At 33.8% G+C, this 21102-nt stretch overlaps 1 protein-coding gene across 1 annotated transcript; it reads left to right on the top strand.

Moving 5' to 3' along the window:
- Positions 1–262: 262 nt before the first annotated feature.
- Positions 263–15755, top strand: LOC106069645 (uncharacterized). The gene is made up of 9 exons (XM_056003886.1): positions 263–603; positions 1885–2070; positions 2187–2370; positions 2671–2789; positions 3654–5848; positions 10792–12318; positions 12422–12672; positions 12823–12908; positions 12996–15755. The coding sequence occupies exons 6-9, from the start codon at positions 11066–11068 to the stop codon at positions 13266–13268; spliced, it is 1863 nt and encodes a 620-aa protein (XP_055859861.1). The 5' UTR covers positions 263–603; positions 1885–2070; positions 2187–2370; positions 2671–2789; positions 3654–5848; positions 10792–11065; the 3' UTR covers positions 13269–15755.
- The last annotated feature ends 5347 nt before the right edge of the window (positions 15756–21102 follow it).

The following is a 21102-nucleotide window of genomic DNA, read 5'->3' as shown; positions in this document are numbered from 1 at the left end:
AAATTTCTAGTCTAATATCTCGTAGAAAGCATTTCTTTCAATTTCTTAGTGCCAGTTGGCAAATACTGCTCGAGTTTAACAGAAGTGATTTTAAAAATTGCAATGAAGTTTTAAGTTCACAGAAAAATTGTTTAACCACTACAGTAATTCAAAGAAACTTCATTAAGATAGAGCCACATAGACTCATCGATTTTTAATATCGATCAAACTATTTTCTATCTCTATAGCCTACCTACGTTAAGGCATATTGATTATTGAATGCCAATCTTTAATAGACTTGAGACTAGTCGCTCTTTCTAACAGACATATTTGATATATTTGATCTATTTGTCTTAATCTCTAATTCGTCATCGAACTTTTATCGAAGATCTTTTTAAAAATTTTGGATCCGAGATTCATACCATCACTCAATTGGATACTTGAAATGACGATGAACAGTTTGACTGAAATGTCTTAGGTACTGTTTATAATAAAAATGTATAGCAGTGATGTCCAAACTTTTAACCCCGTGGGTCATTTCCGGCTAACACAGAAATCGAAATAGAAACGTCTGCTCGCAATGCATGATCATGCATGATGATTTTTCAGGAAAATGATAAAAAGGTATATCACAATTGGTTTACATTCAGTACTTTTAATAATGATTAATGGTATGGTGTTATAACCTACTCTTCATAATGATTAAGAGTATGGTGTCGCAACCTACAGCAATCTAAATATCACAATAATTAAGTAAGGGTATGGTTTGAGTCAGTTTGACTTAGACAACCTACCTACAGTTACAGTCCAGGGCCCAGGCTACACTTCATTTCGTGATCATTTAGAGTATGGTGTCACAACCTACATATCTTAATGGTATGGTCTCATGAGCTATAAAAAATACTATAAAGAAAGTTTTTCAATTTTTTTTTAGCAATTTAGATGCTCATGGTGCAATTCGTGTTTCAAGTCAGTCATAAAAGACTCGCTAACAAGACATACATACTCATACTCTCCAGTATACGAAATTGCATGCACTTTCAATCAATCAATACATACTCAGATACTGACTATAAGAAAAATATAAAATAAAAAAAAAAGATTTTCTAAAAAAAATTACAAATCATTGGTTAGAAAAAAATAAATGCATAAAATGTCATTTCTCGCATGAGTAATGGCTATAGTAGAGACATTAATTAAGCTGTGTGCCTAATAAAGAGTGTCATGTGTTGTTAGAGATCAAGCTTCTAGAAACTATAATGTCTATAACTATTAAAAAGTACATTACACGTAACAATCTTTCAGCAAACATAGAATAGACAAATAGTTGATTGACTTAAGACTGTCTTATTACATCCATGCTAATAGACCATAAGCCATAATATGTGTTCTAGTGGTGAATAATAAATACAAAATAAAATTATATAACAAAGCCTTATTACAGCATTATATTAAACACATGCCATATTTGTCTATCCCTATTGGCAAAATAGGTTGTGTTGATTATAAGCTACCAATACTCCATTTTTCATCATTTTTCAACACATGTGTAATGCTAATTGTTCTCTCTAAATTTTTAAGTCTACCTATTTTGTTTAATCCTATCTTAAGGCCTTCTCCCCCATTTCTTCTCTGTTGCTCCTCTTCTGGTGTGCAGGATTTATTACATTATTGAAAGATTTTTTATATAAAAAAAAAATTGACTCTATTTCTAACATTCACATATTACACTCACTGTTGTAGATGCTATTTATGTTTGTGGGTGTTTATTATTTAATAATCTTTGCTTTAGTATCAATTAAATAGGTTTCATTCTAAGTCACACACCTTTTTGTGTTTTTCAATAATAAATGTTAGTGCTTGGACTATTTTATTTGTGTAACATTGTTTGGATGTTCCCTTCAGAAATGAAATGCATCCTAGCTGAAACCTTCCGCAGGATGACCCGGGGTAACAGCAAGCAGGGTTATAGGGACTAATGACGAAGGCTCATAACACATGCCCAGGCAACCATCCTTGCTGATGTGATACTTCAAGAAAAAGAGACAGTATAGATAGTGATTGTTTTTGTTAAAGTTGTCTTCCAATGAAGTAAATATTGTTTTATTGTAACCATTACTAAATATTGACTTAATATAGTTGTAGTATTTTATATGATTAGAAAGAGTTGAATGTATTTAAAAATTTATTTGTTTTTCTTTTTACAGTTAATCAAAGAATTTAAGCAACTAAGAAGAGAGGATTTTAGAAAAGAGGATATGCTTGTATGGGGGAGAGGATGCTGGATATGATGTCTGAAGGTCCTGGGAAGCTCCTCTCTCTCATTCTCTAAGATCATTTAGTCAGGTACTGACATTGAGACAGGTTCTGGTTTGACAATTTAGGTACTGGGTAAGTTGAAACACTTATGTCACAGAGTTAACATTTTTTATGTTGTGATTGTTTTATTTTGTGTAAATGTATAGATAAAAGTTAACTTAAAAAAAAAAATAGAAAATACATTGACATTAGAAAAAGTATATAATCAATGTGCTTTTATAAAATAAATACCACTTGCTGAATAGATGTATGGTATGTCTGTTAGTTGTAAAAGAAGTAAAGAATTTTTAAAGGAAAATCTAGTCAAAGTGATTTAATAATTTCCTTTGGGGATGAAGGATTATTAGTTAATTCTCTATCATTTTGTGACAGATTGTTCACACCTGATGAAATTATGGAAATCAAGAATACCACTTTAGCCAAAGTTATAATCTTTTCAATGAAAATTGATGAAAAGCTAATCCAATGTGATTTATTTACAGTTAAAAAAGGTAGGTCTACACTGATCTCAGTGATAGAATTGTTAGTATTCTTTGAGTCTCTCACCTTAAAGCATTAATGTAAAACAGTCTGTTTGTGAAAAACTTTGGAGCAATGCCCTAAAAATTCCTAGAAAGAGTACTAGAGAGTACTTATATACCATATATCACCATCTGGATTTGTATTGATCTTCTGCCTTTACATATTACAACTCAGCATCATTAGGTCAGTTAATTTCATTTAGTGAAGTTTCTATCTAAAGCTGCTTTGTTCGCTATGCACAAAACTATGTCTGTATTTTGTCATCATGCATTGTATTTTGTCATCATGCATACTTGTTGCCTGGATCCTGGCAAGTGTAAAAAAGGAATTTTTTATTGATTTTAAATAAATGATTGCAATAAAAAATGTAACTAATAACATTTTTTTTTTAAATTGCCAGATATTTCTTTAAGTTTTTTTTTCCAAAAATAACTTCCACATAACTCCCACATAACACTATATAATAAAAGTCACAACTAATTAGCTGTAATCTACAACCTGAATATAAAACATAAATCAGAAGCACTAAAAGACTCATTTTTATGAAGTAGTATGGAGGATTGACTAGGCAAACCCTGACCATGGCAGTTACTCTGGACTGTTAAACTGTCTACACAACTTTACTGTGAAGTAAGGTCCTGGTCAGCTTATTATAAGGGCATCCAGAATCTAAATCTGTTTGATATTACTGTTGACTCTTGATGGTTAGACTGATAATAATCCGACACTGTCAGTAATCTTATGCAGGGCCAAAATGTAGGTAGGCTTAAATTGTAATAATGTACAGTGTGTGAAAGCTGAAATTATATCATGTCTATCTTCTTTCTTTCCAGTACATTTTTGAGGAGCACTATCAAAGTATGAATGGAGGTAAAAGTTATCTTCACTTGGCTGAAAGCCACAACACATTTTGGACAACCACAGATGAGTAAAATAATGAATGCAGTATACAAGGCACATCCATTGATAGGGTATTTTGTCTGTTTCATACTGACAAGACGGTAGGTTCTAAAACTGTGCTGTTTAACAACTTACTGGACAATCTGATTTTGTGATTGACAACAGCGTGAACAAATCTTTCCAGTCAAAACAAATGGACAACATACCAGATAGATAAACCAATGTTGCCATTTATGTATGCTGATCTGCATAACCTAGCATTCAGCATCCTTAAGCGATTTATAAAACAAGAGAAGCTTGATAGTATTAAAAGTACTAATGACATTTTATGCTTCAATGTTGAGGACTCAAAAAATCACAGTCACCACATTGAAATTGGATTTGTTGCTGAGTCATTTTTTTTTAAATCTGAAGAGGCAAAAAAAAGTTAGTGAACTTCTGATTCTTAATTTTAAATCAGATTGTAAGAAAACCCAAGTAGTAGAATCTGCTGCCCAATTCCTCTCCAATTAACTATTACACTACTCTGTTGTGAAGGACATCTCATGTCTGGATCTTTCTTTCATGATTGAAAACAAGTTAACTGCTTTAGTAAGATTGAAACATTTTTTACTAATCTTTGTCAATTTAAGACAATTTCCAGCTTCCGATTGTGACACAGTTTTAGCTGAATTTTCAGAATTCATCAACCAGGCCAACCTGACTGGCTCTCTTTCTTCCTTTTCAAAGGAAAAAGATTGGATACTTTTTTTTATGAACATCTTTCTCATGGACAAGCAAGTGTGGAGAGAGGTTCTTCAGTCAATAAAAGAGATTGAAAATTGTAACATGGCAGAGAGAAGTCTGGTCTCTAGGAGAATAGTCATTGACAGTTTCAGGCAGTTTTCAAACTTAGTTATTTTATAATCACACCAAAAATGCTTTTCCATGCTAGAAATGCTCACAGCAGGTACATTATGTATTTGGATGACCTTAGAAAAAAATCTGAACAAGACAAAAGGGGAGTCATGAGAAAAACAGAGGATGATGAAGGGACACAACTTAATGTAAGAAAAAGGGCACTCGAGCGTGACATTTAAGCTCTTGTTACATCTGCGGATGAACTTGCAATGCAAGCAGGAAAAGAAGGAAAGATTTTTTTGGTAACTATTTCAAACAGTTTTAAGAAAAAGTGCCAAAGAAAAAGAAGGAGATTTGAAATCTCTAAATAAACAGAGGAAAGGCAGATGGAGTTGAAAACAATAGTATAACTGTTGTTCATAAAACTTCATGAAATTTGTAATTTACAAGTATAATCTTGCTTTTTAGAAATTTTCTTTGTTTTAACATGCACATTTCTGTCTTTGATATGTTATATGTATTGAATTTCAAAACATGCTTATTTTGTCACTTTAATTAATATAAACTAAAATGTATACTGTAAAATGTAAAAAAAAAAGGCAGATGGAGTTGAAAACACTAGTTTAACTCTTTTGCTCCGCAACAACGCACAGGACGTTGATTTTAAAAAAGGGGGGAAAAGTCTGACCAACGCTGGGGGCATCGGCTATTTCAAATGTATTTTTTTCGTTTCTATTTCTCCAATTCTTGTTTTTTATTGCTTATCTATTTTTATCTAGAATAGTTTCCCTTTGCTAAACATCGGACTATCCTTCATTTAAGGTGTTTTTATTTTGTACGAAGTTTGTAAAGAGATGACATTTATTTTTTCTGTGTGCGTGTTTTTTTAACATGGAGCATCAACCAAGGCCATATAAACTTTGTAGATCTAAATATTTCTTTGATAAAGAAGTATAATAATTCAGATGACAGTGATTTTGTTTCATCTGATGGTGGTATTGATAAATCTAATTATATAGATCTAGATCTAGTAAATTAATTTATAGATCTAGGTAGGTACTTCAACAGACGCTATTCTCACGCGCCACGAGACTGCGTGAGAATTGGTCCTCCATATTTGGGCGAGTATCGTCATTATCGCCGGTAAACTAATTAAAGCGTAATTTTTTATTTAGTAATCGATACTAATTGGGTGTCATCTGAATCAGAAAGAAAAGCCGATTATTTTGATACCAACTTTACCCGCGTGGTTTTGTTCGTTCTTTTTCTTGGACCTGTTGAAAATAAGGTAAGTTTGAATATTGATAGCTTTTTTGTTTCTTCTTTGTAATTAATCTTATCTTATCTTATATAATACAGACGTTACTTCAAAAAAGAAGATGATTACGTCCTACGCGTCATGCATTTAGTCATGCATATTAACCAATGACTTAAATTCTGCCAAGTCACTGGTTTTCCTGGCTAGCTCAGGCAACCCATTCCATGCTCTAATAGCACTAGGGAAGAAGGAGTATTTGTACAAATTTGTCCTAGCAAATGGGACGAGGAATGTGCCTTTATCTTTGTGTCTTTCTGAGTATTTTATTAAATTTTGTTTGTGTATTTGAAGATTATGGTTCAGTGTTTTATGTATGATTGCTACTTTACTTTTGAGCCTTCTGTCCTGAAGGCTTTCTAAATTTAGTGATTTTACTAAAGGTGTTACTCTAGTCAAATGTGAATATTCGTTTGTTATGAATCTCACTGCTCTATTTTGTGTCTGTTCCAGTTTCTTAATGTTTTCTTGAGTTGAGGGGTCCCAAACAGAGGATGCATATTCTATTATTGGCCTAACCAAGGTTAAGTAACATTTTAGTTTTATGTTCTTATTTGATTTATAGAAATTTCTTTTAATAAATCCTAATGCTTTGTTTGATTTTTTTGTAGTTTCATCAATATGTGGATTCCATGATAGTTTTTCATTTATTATAACACCTAGGTATTTTGCGTTTTTAGTCTGTGTTACTGGTTTGCCATGAATAAGATAAGTGGAATTAATTTGTTTTAGTTTTTTTGTTACTCTTAACAACTGACATTTTTCTGGGTGGAAAGACATGCTCCAATTTGATTCCCATTTCTGTAATTCATCTAATTCTCTTTGTAAAATATCTGTGTCTTGTGTTGTTTTTATTGTTCTATATATTATGCAATTGTCTGCAAATAATCTGACTTTTGTTCCTGAACTAATGCAATTTGGTAAATCATTTATGTAAATTAAAAATAGTAGTGGACCCAAGACTGTACCTTGAGGTACACCTGAGTTTACTGTTATCGGTGTTGATTTAGAGCCATTTATTATTACAGTTTGTTCTCTCCCTATCAGAAAGTCTTTAATCCACTGATGCAGTGGACCATTAATGCCGAAATATTTTAATTTTTTAAGCAAACTATGGTGGTGAACTTTGTCAAAAGCCTTAGAAAAATCTAGTAAGATAGCATCTATTTGTTCACTATTATCTAAACCTTTTGAAAAATCATCAATTAGTCCTATTAGTTGTGTTTCACATGATCTATATTTCCTAAAGCCATGTTGGTATGGTGTGAGGACATTATGTTTGTCTAAGTGGTTTATGATGTTGCTACATATTATGTGTTCTAGGATTTTACATGTGATGCTGGTAAGTGATACTGGTCTGTAGTTCCCTGGGTCAGATTTTTCTCCTTTTTTAAATAGGGGGGTGACATTAGCTTCTTTCCAGTCCTTTGGTACTCTGCCCTGGTTAAGTGAAGCCTGAAAGAGTATTTTGAACACTGGGGCTAGCTCATTACTTAGTTCTTTGAGTAATCTAGCTGGAATACCATCAGGTCCAGAAGCTTTATTTGGTTTGGTGTTGGCTAATAGTTTTTGAATTCCATTTTCTTGTACTACTATATCTTCTATGTTGTCTACTTGGTTCAAATTCAGTAATATATCTTTGTCTCCTGGGGCTGAGAATGCTGATGCAAAGTATTTGTTTAGAATGTTAGCTTTAGTTTCATTATCATTATGTATTATGTTATGTTCATCTTTTAATGGCGCTACGCCTGTTGTTTCCATTTTCTTAGACTTAATGTATGACCATAGGTTTTTGTTGTTATCTTTAGATATTACATTGTTTATGTATTCACTCTGCAGCTGTCTGCTTACTTTTTGGGTTAAGTGTTTAATTTTTATATACTTTTTGTAAACTCTTTCTGCATTAGTTTCTTTAAATTTTCTATAGAGGTTTTCCTTCTGTTTACAAAGCTTCTTTAGTCTATTATTAAACCAGCATTTATTTATTTTGTTTGATGTGTATTTAGTTGGTATATGATTTTCTATAATGCTTTTAAGATGGTTTTTAATGAAATTCCAGAGGTCATCGACTGGTTGGTTAATGTCTTTTTCTAATAAGAATGTTTGTTGAAAGTTTAGTGCAGCTTGGTGTAGTTGTGTTAGGTTACATTTATTCCAGAGTAAGATTTTTCTTTTGGGTTTTCTATTGGCTACTGCTTTTATCTGACTGTGTATTTTTATGATCTCATGGTCTGATAGACCAGGGATAATTTCATAATCAACTACTAATCCAGGTCTGTTGGTTAAGAAGAGATCTAATGTGTTGTTTAATCTAGTTGGCTTTTTAATGATTTGATCTAAACTTAGGTTGTGTAAAGTTTCTATGAAAAGCTCATTTATGTCCTTAAGGTTTTGGTGTTTATCTATGGTTAGTGTTTTCCAATTTATATCAGGTAGGTTGAAATCACCCATAATCCAAAAAACTGCATTTTTATTTGTCTCTTTAAGTGTAGTAATCTGATTACATAGTTCCTGCATGTATTCTAAACTAGAATTTGGTGGTCTGTAAATGCTGCCTATTATTAGGGATGTTGAGGTGGTATTAATTTTAGAAAATGTTGATTCTACATTTTTTGAGTTAGGTAAGGTAATTTCTTCTGCTATAAGAGTGTTTTTTATTGCTAAAAGAACTCCTCCATGGTTATCAGCCCTATCTTTTCTAAAAATTTCATAATTACTATTGAAAATTTCTGCATTATAAATTTCAGGATGCAGCCAAGTTTCTGTTCCTGCAATTATGTCTGGTTTCTCACATTCTAATAAAATTTCTAAGTCTGCTGTTTTGTTCCTAATGCTTTGAAAATTTATAACTAAGGTTTTAAGGTATTTTGGTATTACTTCTTTAGTAGGTTTGTTTAGTGAGGCTGTTGTATTAATTTTAGTAGATTTAGGTTTAACAGGAGTGGATCTGGCTAGTGGTTGGTGAGTTTGGTTCGGGATGGTGTTTAGGATGTTGTATGGGTTAGAAGTGTCCGCATCAAAGGAATCAAACAGTCCTGATGTAAACTGAGGTAACCCACACGGTACACAGTGCCATGATGCGTCTTTGTTGCCTAAGGCATAATACACAGGTGTATTCATATGGAGACATGATGCATGGTACCATTCATCGCAGGTGTCACATTGAATGGCTTTCTGTTTCAGGGTGCATATTTTTTTGCAGATGTTGCATCTATCTTTAGATCTAGGCCCTGGATTTGACTCTACATCTCCTGCTATTAATATTAACAGTGATAGGTATTTATTTCTGCTGTGTCTGATTGAGAACTTCCATTTGTGATGGGTAATCTTCTTTAATGTTATAGATGTGTATGTTAGGTTATTTTTGAAGTTGCATTGTTCTAAAGTGTGATGATTGATTATGACTGTTGTTTCCTTTTTAAGTTTAGTGTTGACAAAGGTAGATCTAGTTCTGTGTTCAGCTAGTGTACATTTAGTGATTATTAGGATAAATAGCCAGAGCAATTTCATGACTGTTCTTGATTTTAGTTTTTAAAGGAGTCTAGTCTAAATCTAGTTTAAGGTTTACAATGCCTAAGTTAAGTCTAAATCTAAAGTGAAAGCTAGTTTACAATGACAATTAAATCAAATCAAATGGTTTATTAAATTCAAAATGTGGACCTAGACTAGATCTAGATTCTAGATCAATATATTTACGTGCATAACTAACTACATAGAATATTACTATTAGTTATTATTAGTAGTATTAGTAGATGATTAGTAGATCTAAAGCCTTAATTAAAGTCTAAGTCTAACACTAGACAGACTAGATCTAAAATCTAAGGATATAATAATAAATATAGACTAGATCTAGATCTAATAAATTATAAGGATTAGTGAGACAAAATAGTCCTAAGCTAAGAATTGTTAATTTGAATTAATTAGTGGAAAAAATGCTGAATTAAGTTAAATATATAATTTAAAGATATTAGTTTATTAGTTAAATAGCTTTTTTAATGAATTTGGTTTGATTTAATACAACAAAACAAAAAATTTAACTCATCTCTGATTACAGTAAACAGGGAGCAGCCATCTTGCCAAGAGCGCGTAATCATACTTCTTAGTAATTTGAAGCATCCATAGCTACACACTAATCAATTTAGAATAATATGCATTTTCTACCGGCACTCTTGTGGTATGAATGCCAAAATCGCTATCAAAACGAAAGTAGCCATTACTATTTTTGAGCTAACCGGAAACAGTAATAAAATCGGTTTTTAATGAAAATAATTCGATTTTTTTGTTTTAAATAACATTCTCAGACATCTTCATAATCTTGAAAATTAAACACAGATCTATATAGATCTATTTTAAATCTTTTAAAGATAATTACTGTTATTTTGGCTATTTTAGTGTTTACTTTGCTTGACTAATCAGGCCTAGATTTTTCTTTTTTTTACTTCTGAAAATTAAAATCTTGTCTTCTCAGACTCAGACGTCTCAGTAGACATGAGTGTGAAATGAGTAGTCTCATTCATTATTCAGACATTCTCAGATTGACTGTTCCTCTGTTCTATTAGTATTTTCCTTCTAATTTGCCTCTCCTTTAAAGTCTGTTCAAGTCTACAGTGTCTAGTCTTAGATCTAAAAAAAAACAACTTTAGAACTAAATAAAATCTAATCACTGAGGGGTGACTGACGGTTGACCTGTTCAACCTAAGACTTAAGTGTCCTAAGCCTAAAGCTAAAGAGAATAAAGTGTAATGTAAAAGTAAAGAGAGTTTTTATTAGTGATTAGAATTAGACCCAGAGTTTAGCTAGGAGTCTAAAATTTAGATTTAGATATTTCATATTATAAAACATTATTTGTCATAATAAAATAAGTTAAATAATCGGATTCTTACTAAGTCAAGAAATTTTTTTTATATCCTGTTAAGCTCTTTGCCTTTGGAAATGACTTCATCACCTGATTTGGATAGCTTCATTTCTACTTTTGCCAATGATGCTGAAAAGGGAACTGTCAGGAATGGGTATGCCCTTTTTTTGTACCAACGGAATGAGTCTGATTTGAAAGTAACTGCTACACAGATTGATCAACTTTTGCAGAAGAGGGATAGCAGTTACACATCAAAGCAGCTGACAGTATTGCAGAATCTCAAGTATATGATGAATCAGATAAATTCCTGGAAAAGGTGATTGAGCTCCAACTGGATGCGGATTCAAGACCTTTTGGAACGTCCTGTGCAAGTGCCAAGATCAAGAAAGAAGCAGATGCCCTCAACCAGTTTGGCTGAAACAGAAGATGTGCTGGAAGATGTAGACCATGCTCAAGAGATCTCGACTCCTGTTCAGAAGCTACGGAACGATTGTGAACGATGTGTGACAAAAAGGCAAGAATGGATAGATAAGTATAATGTACTGGATAGTAAGTTGAAGAAGATGAGGGTAAGTTTCAAATCTCTTTCTGGACTTTATAAAGTTAAGCTTGTAAATAGAATGAAAAACAGGAAAAATGAGGTGATACGGAAATTGAGGCAAGAAAATCAAAGATTGAAAGTAGAACTAAGAGTGGCAAAAAAGTTTAAACCTAAAACATCTGTTGTAAATAAATCTTATTATAAAGAAAAACTTGTATTGTTTAGGAAGGAGTTGAAAAATGTTAAGGATAAAGTGAACAGAATGGTGGCTAAGTTAAGACAGTTAGAGGAACAAAGAAAAGATTTTGAGTTGGATACCACCAGACTAGAGCATGTAGAAAAAGATGTTGAGTGCCTAAAAAAGCCTAAAATGTTTGACCCTTCCACTAGGAAATGTATATATAGCTGTATTTTGCATCAGGTTCCGTTTGAGAAAACTTGTTCATTAATTAAATTTATTGTCCATGAACTAACAGGAATCTCTTTCACAGCTCTACCATGTACTGGGACTATATCTAATATGGCATTAGAGCTAGGAATCCTTTCTGACCTTCAAGTTGGTGAGCTAATGTTTAAAGAAAATGAGTTAACACTCTCATGGGACTCGACACCACTTGATGGTCAGCAAATTAATTCCTGCCATATTTCCTCAAAGCATCAGAACCTGACTCTGCAAACTTTTGGAATGCCTGGCGGAACAACAGAGGATTATCTAGAGCACATCCTAAATGCCATACATGATATTGGTTGTCAGTACTCTACCTACCATGGAATACAGCAACATGTTGTACTGTACACTTTATTCCAATCTTTGCAGGCAACATTAACTCACAGAGCCAAGGTGAATAAGTGTGTGTCTGACAAGCTGGAAGAAATGGTTGATAGGAAGCTAGTGCAGTTGAAATGTTTCTTGCACCCTTTAGATGGAATGGCTTCTGAAGCCCGGAAAGAGCTTAAAAAGTTGGATGTCGATTGGAGTGTCAGTACCTCATTGTATGGACATGAAGGCTCTGCAGCTAATCTTGTTCATGCCCTGTCAAAGTTAAGGTACCTATGTAGACCATTTACTTTTTATCAAAAGAAATCATCTAGCCTTTAATATAATCACAGTTTATAATTTTTAAACTCATGCACTTAATATTGTTCACAGATACAAGGAGAACTCAAGAGACCCCAAAGGCTTTAAGGCATATCTGCTGAGAGAAGGTCTTAAAAAAACGTACATTCTTCGATATGTTGGAAATAGATTGCACGTTTTATTTCTGCTTGCTGGGATAATCTACAAGATTAAAGATTCCTTGGCAGTCTATTTAGAAAAGTTCTGCAAGTCTATGAAACTAAGAGAGGCAATAGAGAAAGATTTGACCAACCCAGATGTAATGGTGCAGATAAGAGTCTTAGGTATAATGTTACACTTTTGTTTATCATTCTTTGAAGCTAAGTAATTATAAAATTAAATATATAATGAAAAAAACAACAACACAGATATACACATACCTTTTTATTATACATATAAATGCAATATAATATAACAGAGTATTTTTTCCCCAGGTCTTTTTGGGAAGCTCTTGACAGGTCCTTGGATGAAACTATTTTACAAGTCCAGTGGTTTGAGAGAACTGAGCCATTTGGAAATGGTAAAGATTTTTTTATTTCATATTTCTAGCTGCTTTTTAAAATTAGTAATTATAAGATTAATTTGACAAATTTTCTGTGTGTTACAGACCCCTTTTGTGAGACGAAGCATCACTACATTGAAGGAGCTTCAACTAAATCCTGCTTCGATCCTCACCCTGGAGTTTGATGTTTTTGGACACCCTTTACTTGTTGATGATGTGCTTGTTGTGCTAAGGAATGTGGAGCTTCAGCCTGGAGAACGGTTCTTTAGGACAGTATCTGTCTTAGCGTCATGTTTTGTTAAGGTTCTAGAAAGGCAGTTAGATGACTATCTAACAGGGGATCTGGCTAACCCGACAGAAGCTTGCCCCTTTACATAACATTCATAGTGAGAGGGTGCTGGGGATGGTAGACAGTCAGTTTCACAGGGCCCCTAATGCTTCTTTTGGTTTCGTTGATGCCAAGGTTAAGTGCCAAGCCAACAAAACAATGGACTGGTTGCTGGCAAAACCTGTTAAGGAGCAGAGCAGCTTGATAAAATTTGCAGTAAGGCAGGCTAGGAAGCAGAGAAAGGTTTTAGAGGAGAGGGTGCAAGTTATGAGCAAGACTATAATGTCTAGACAGATTGTTATAGGTCAGAAAAGGGATAAGACAGAAAGGAAAAAGGTTGAGAAAAAAGTTTTGGGGTGTTTAGAGAAAGATGCAAGATTCGGAAATGATATTTTTGTTGCTCTTTCCACAGAGACCAAGCTAATATTGTCTTCCTTGCTTTCAGAAAGATTTGACTGCCTTCCTCTGTCTATCAGACATGTGTGGGATTTTGATGGGAAAGATCAAGTGTTTGATGGAAAGATAGTCAGATATGTGAAGAAAGGGCAAAAGAAGTGCTGCAGGATTGTATGGGACAGCGAAGGCCAGACAGACATCCCTACAACTCAAATAATTACAGATGTTGTAATGGGAGATTTCCATTTTGTATAGTTGTATTTGAATTTGTTTTCTATTTTATTTTGTTTCATGTTAATTTTAGTTTTAATTTTGTTTTGTTTTCGTTTAATTTTATTTTTACAATATTAACCATTTTTAATTAAATCATAGCAATTTAAATTATTGATTGGGTTGTGTTTTTTTTCTTTCAATGATAGCATTTTAGAAAATAATTGTAAAAAGATTTTTCTTAAGAATAGTGTTTTTTTTTATAGATATAAATAGTCTGTTTAAACCCTTTTGTTAATATATGTATTTATTTCTGAGAATTAAAAAAAAATAGCTAGGAAACATTTTTAGCTTCAGTGTACAATTTTTTGATTATTTTCCTTCCGACATGTAAGTACAAAGTTTTTTTTAAAGTATTTCTTAGAAGTATTTTATAAATTTTTACTATTCATTTTGTTGCTATATGTATGATCTATGTCTCCTGAAAATTTGAAATAAAAATATTGAAAAATAAAAAAGTTATTCAAATTTTTGTAGCTTCGGCACAGAATTTTTTGATTATTTTCCTTCAGACATGTAAGTGCAGAATTTTTTAAAAGTATTTCATAAAAGTATTTAATTAAGCTTTACTGTTCATTGTATTGCCAAATGCATTATCTATGTCTCCTGAAAATTTGAAATAAAAATATTGAAAAATAAAAAAGTTATTAGAGTTTTCCTTGAAAATTAACAAAATTGGGTACCAATTTTTTTTTTCTGTAACAAAGGCAAATAAGAAAAAAAAATAGAAAAAAATCGTAACTTTTTTTCTATTCAAGTTAGAAAAATAACTTAAACACTTTTAGAAATGGGATGGCAAGCTCTACTAAATGGAATGCATCAGAATGCAATCTGAGTAGTTTAAATTTTTATGTTGAAGTGCCTAATCTAGGGCTAGGTGTAGTAATGATGAAGTTTATCAGCTGATGAAGCAGCTCCACCCCCAGCTAATGTTCAATGTAGATCTAGAACTAGTTTAGCTGTCTCTATATCATCTAGATCTAAATCTAATCAGATTGAGGTAGATCTCTAGATCTATCATCTAGGCACTGAAACAGATCAATTTCAGAATTGTTCCACCAAGAAATTGGGTTGTCAACTTAGACTTAGTCAGCACTGCATCTATTGAGCTGGAATGTTGTTTTTTTTTCATTGACAATCACATTGTTGATAGTCTTGTCAGCAAAATAAATAGTATTAAATTGAACACACCTGCTAGAATAAGATCCATTTTCAGAGAATGGAGACCTATAACTATAAAGAGAGACAGAGTATGTAAACACTGTAGGCAGGGAGAACAGTTTATGATTGCGCTGGATGGGAGTCGAACCCACACATTCATATTGACTGCTTCCATGAATATCACAACTAGAAGGAATATTTATATATTAAGTACATGAAGAACTTTAAAAGAAAATACTATAAATATATATAGGCTGTACAGTTGGACTAGTTTTAGGGTAAAAGTGTTTTGTTTGAAGAGTGTTGCTTTTTTTATGGGCTTTTTTGTTAAAGTAGTGACATTGGATTATTAGTTCCAGTTTATTATTTTTTGCATCTATTGCTGTTTCTTCTATGATGTTCTGTAAACAAATGGATAAAAATGAGAAAAAAAGCTATTTGGACTCAATTTGAACAATAACTTTCTTTAAACATGCACTTGGATGGATATTTTCAATGTCAGTTGGTGAGTTTTTTATTTTTAATTTTTATATTCAAAACCCAAAATTACAAAAATAACATGATTTGCAAACTAGAAAACATAAGAAATGAAGAGAGCATCAATTTCTCTTTAATTCTATATCAAATTTATTATTTTCCAATAATAAATAAAAAAGTTATACAAGTTATATCGAAGCAAAGTAGCGCACTCTTAAATGGCGGAGAAAATAATTCCGGAGCCAAAGAGTTAACTGTTATTCATAAAACTTCTTGAAATTTGTAATTTACAAGTATAATGTTGCTTTTTAGAAATTTTCTTTGTTTTAACATGCACTTTTCTGTCTTTGATATGTTATATGTATTTAATTTCAAAACATGCTTATTTTGTTACTTTAATTAATATAAACTAAAATGTATACTGTAAAATGTATAATGTATGTCTTTAAGTAAAAAAAAAATGAATATTTTGTAAGTAATGTAAATACTAATACTTTACTGTTGTCGATTGCTATTTTGTATTCTAAAAAAGATTTTCTTCTGTATTGCAAGCTTTTGTGTGTGTGTTGTAATTTATCAAAAAGTTGTATTTAAATGCTTAGGATACACTATAGATAATCTTTTTTATTTTTTGAAGGTATGATTTCAGCATAACAGTATACATTTTCATGTTGTTTTTTTTTATTTTATGTAAAATAATTTTTTTAGTACTAAATACATATATATTTAATTCTTTTTACATATTAATGTCACCTGTTTGTAAATATATGTATATATATTGCTTGTCATGGCGCGATGCATACCTTGAAAATCTAAAATTCTACCTTGAAAACCTGGAAAAATCATTAGTGAAATCGGCTATGAACCCTGTGTTAAATTGAGGTATATATAAATATGTGATGTTTTGCAGTAAGTTTATGCTAAATCATTTGGTTTAAGGATTTATGAGTTAATGTTTAACAATATCTTTTTCTTTTTGTTTTCTTAAAATTTAATAGCCAAAATGTACATGAGATATATAATAGAAATAAAAAGGAAGTTCGAAGTTTTATGGAGGAGTGCAGTATTTCATGTGGCTATGTAATCCTTGCTGATATAAAACTATTTGCTACATCCAAAGCAGCCCTAACCACTGTCAACTATTGTCTGCTGGTTGTTGGTTTGGGCTCTCTCTCCACTGTCAATGTCTGTCCTCAGCTGTACATTTCATTTTGGTCTCAAATGTGATTTGTGCTAAAGCGTTATCTTCCTTTACTTAAGATTTGAATGGGGAGACTAAAAAAAAAGAAATTAGAGCTGATTGGCTAATTATGTGCAACCAAGAAAAGGACAGAAGAGTTAAAAAATACTCATTCAGAAATAACTATATATTACCTTCATAATATTTAATAAATACTAAACCAACAAACCAGTGATTAGGAAATTTTTATTTTAAATTTAAATGCATGTAAACTTTTTTTTTCATCAGTGGAGTGATCGTTAAATGAACTTGTGTGTTACCCGTGCTTGTAATCGTGCTAGTATTTGTAATCGTGTTCGCATTCTCGTAGTCTGTGAATCGTGACCAGTCTGTACTGTGTTATTGTGTGTATCAGTCGTGTTTTATTGAAATAAAGCCTTGTTTCTAAGGTTATGAATTGACTTAGTATATTACAATTTATTTCAATACAACCATTCTTAAATGGACAAGTTTTTGCGTCCCAATAGACTGGATGCTGATCCTAGTTCAACTAATGCTTCAGTTACATGGAAACATTGGATTTCTTGTTTTGACAGATTCGCAACGAAGGTAGGGGCTAGTGAAAGCGAACAGTTTGACCTGCTATGCAACTTTGTGTCTCCATCCTTATATCAGTATATTTCTACCTGTTCTAAATACTCAGAAGCAAAATCTATTCTTGAGAATTTATTTGTGAAGGCCCCTAATGAAACATTGGCCAGACATTTGCTTGCAACTTGCAAACAAGAAGTCGATCAAAGTCTTGATCAATTTGTACACAAGCTGAGAGTGATGGCCAGAGATTGTCAGTTCCGAGCTGTCAGTGCTGACAAAAATGAAGAGGACGCCATTCGCGATGCCTTTGTTAGCGGCATGCGTTCGAGTGTAATTAGACAGAGGCTACTTGAGAAAAGATCCCTTGACTTGAAAATGGCTTTAGATATTGCCAAGACTCTCGACATGGCCCAAAAAGAATCCAGTTCGTTTAGTACTCCGTCTCAATTGGTAGAGTCACCTCTTTCGTCATCGGCAATCTCAACCGAAGAAATGGTGGACTCAGAAACAATCGCAACAGTGAATACTAAATGTTTCTTTTGCGGAGGTAGTCGGCATCTCAGAGCGAAATGCCCTGCCAAAGACTGCATGTGTCATTCGTGCGGGAAAAATGGACATTTTTCGAAGGTTTGCAGGTCTCGCAACACTCCTATAACCAAAACAAAAGTCAAAACATCTCCTAGCCACGAGATTAAAAGACAATCTTGTAAAGATTGTAGCTGCATTAAGGACTCTACACATCTAACATCACTAATTGCTACTTCGTCTGTACCTGGTTTAACTAAATCAACAGTACACATCTCTGTAAATGGCGTGAACCTAAAAGCCCTAATTGATACAGGTAGCGGGGAAAGCTACATTTCTTCAAACATACCAAGAGAGTACGATTGGTCAGTGACACGTTCAAAGCACAAAATTTCTATGGCGTCATCTCAACTGTCAAGCGTCACAAGAGGCCACACGTTTGCATCGCTAAAATACAAAGGGGAAGTTTACAATCAATTCAAACTTTCGTTACTAGATGAACTTTGCACTGATGTAGTGCTTGGGTTAGATTTCCTCGCATTACACAAAGAACTGATAATTCCATTCAACGGTGGTCGACCTGCATTTCATGTCTGCTCGCTCAATGCTGTTAAGGTAGAGGCACCACAATTGTTTGCAAATTTATCCCCTGATTGCAGACCTATTGCTACTAAATCTCGTCGTTACTCCTTCCAAGACACACAATTTATTAAAGCTGAAGTTGAGAAATTGATACGAAACGGTATCATTGAACCTTCCAAATCACCTTGGAGAGCTCAAGTCCTTGTCACGACCAATGAGCGGCACAAAAAGCGAATGGTCGTTGATTATAGCCAAACTATAAATAGATTTACTTACCTGGACGCTTACCCCATGCCTAGAGTGGATGAAATGGTGGAGAAAATTTCCAGGTATGAAATCTTTAGCACATTGGATCTGGAGAGTGCTTATCACCAAATACCTATCCAACAGAGCGAAAAGAAATACACAGCCTTCGAAGCTTGTGGTAAACTCTACCAGTTTTGCAGAATACCCTTTGGGGTCACTAACGGTGTAGCTTGCTTCCAGAAAACCATAGACACTATTATAGAAAAAGAAAAGTTGTCTGACACGTTTGCCTATGTCGACAATGTAACAATATGTGGTACAGATGTAGACTCCCATAACAAAAATCTGTTGCATTTTCAGAAGGTAGCTCTGGAATACGGAATAACTTTCAACGAAAGTAAAAGTGTATTTGCTACTAAGAAGGTAAAGCTGCTTGGATATGAAATATCCAAAGGGCATTTGAAGCCGGACCCTGATAGATTTCAAGCTCTGCGAGATTTGCCACCTCCAAAATATCTGAAGTCTCAGAAAAGGATTGTAGGACTTTTGGCATATTATGCTCACTGGATACCAAATTTCTCCGACAAAATGTATCCTATAATGAAAAATCAAATTTTTCCTGTACCTACAGAAGTAAAAACAGCGTTGGAAGACTTGAAAGATGAATTGCAGAAAGCAGCAATTTTCACCATAAAGTATGACCATCCTCTAATTGTGGAAACTGACGCTTCTGACATCGCAGTAGCTGCCACTTTAAATCAGGAGGGAAGACCTATTGCATTCTTCTCTAGAACTCTTTCACCTACTGAAAGGCATCAATCTGCCATAGAGAAAGAAGCCACTGCAATAATTGAAGCCATACGCAAATGGAAGCATTATTTGTGTGGCAATCACTTTACCCTTATTACGGACCAGCGGTCTATTTCATACATATTTAAAGACACTCATGACAAGAAAATTAAAAACGATAAGATACAAAGGTGGAAATTGGAACTAGCAAGCTTCAAGTTTGATATACAGTATAGACCTGGGAACGCCAACACAGCAGCAGACACCTTGTCTAGAGGGCACTGTGCAACCATGACGAAACAAAGTAGCCTGAAGACGTACCATGACTACCTGTGTCATCCAGGTGTCACTAGACTTCTACATTATGTCAGGTCAAAGAACTTACCCTTCTCGGTTGAAGAGGTCAGACAGACCATTCAACAATGCAGAACCTGCAATAGAATTAAACCGCAATTCTATAAGGAATTTGCAGGTACGCTCATCAAGGCCACACAGCCGTTTGAAAGAATAAGTGTTGACTTTAAAGGTCCTTTGCCATCAGCTACTCGCAACAAGTATTTGTTAACAATGATTGACGAATATTCGCGGTTTCCATTCGCTTTTCCCTGTCCTGATATGACATCTAAGACAGTAATAAAGTGCTTCGACCAGTTATTTTTCCTCTTTGGAACACCCAGTTACATCCACTCTGATCGTGGCACATCATTTATGTCCACAGAAACTACAGAATATCTACATTCTAAGGGCATAGCCACTAGCAGGACAACGCCCTATAATGCCAAAGGAAATGGGCAAATAGAAAAGCTGAATAAAACATTGTGGCAGGCTATTTTATTAGCATTGGACTCAGGGAAGTTGGAACTATCACAGTGGGAATCTGTGTTGCCCCAGGCACTTCACTCAATTCGATCATTACTGTGTACTTCTACTAATGAAACTCCACACGAACGGATCTTCAAATTCAACAGAAGATCGCCAACGGGAACATCCTTGCCTACTTGGCTACAGAACCCAGGCAAAGTATTACTAAAATCCCCTGTAAGATCTTCAAAATTTGACCCATTGGTACAAGAGGTTGAACTTATTAGCTGCAACCCACAGTACGCCCACATACGATTTCCAAACGGCCGGGAGGAGACAGTGTCGCTTAGGCACCTGGCACCAAAGGAAAGTTCCACGAACGACTATTTCGAACCAGAGAACGGTATTCTGCCTCAAGAGGTCGGTGACTCTTTGGATCTCTCACCAGGGAGAGAAACTATCGCCTGAAACTATCAGTAATTCACAGAGTCCCACCCCAATGATGTACAACCAGCCAGAAATCATCAGTGACTCACAGGGGAGCCACCCAATGCCAGAGGCCAATATTGACTCGAGTCCCGTACAGGACAGTTACGACTTGCAAGGAGAAAAGTCTACGCCAGAGATACCTCCGGATCCTTCCCTTCATACGCATGGTTATAACCTAAGACCCAGAAAGAAATAAAGGAGGGGTGAATGGAGTGATCGTTAAATGAACTTGTGTGTTACCCGTGCTTGTAATCGTGCTAGTATTTGTAATCGTGTTCGCATTCTCGTAGTCTGTGAATCGTGACCAGTCTGTACTGTGTTATTGTGTGTATCAGTCGTGTTTTATTGAAATAAAGCCTTGTTTCTAAGGTTAT

Source organism: Biomphalaria glabrata, chromosome 11 (genome assembly GCF_947242115.1).
Source record: "Biomphalaria glabrata chromosome 11, xgBioGlab47.1, whole genome shotgun sequence".
NCBI classification, from domain to species: Eukaryota; Metazoa; Mollusca; class Gastropoda; family Planorbidae; genus Biomphalaria; species Biomphalaria glabrata.
The sequence above is the reverse complement of the archived record's forward strand: the minus strand, read 5'-3'. Positions and strand labels throughout refer to the sequence as shown.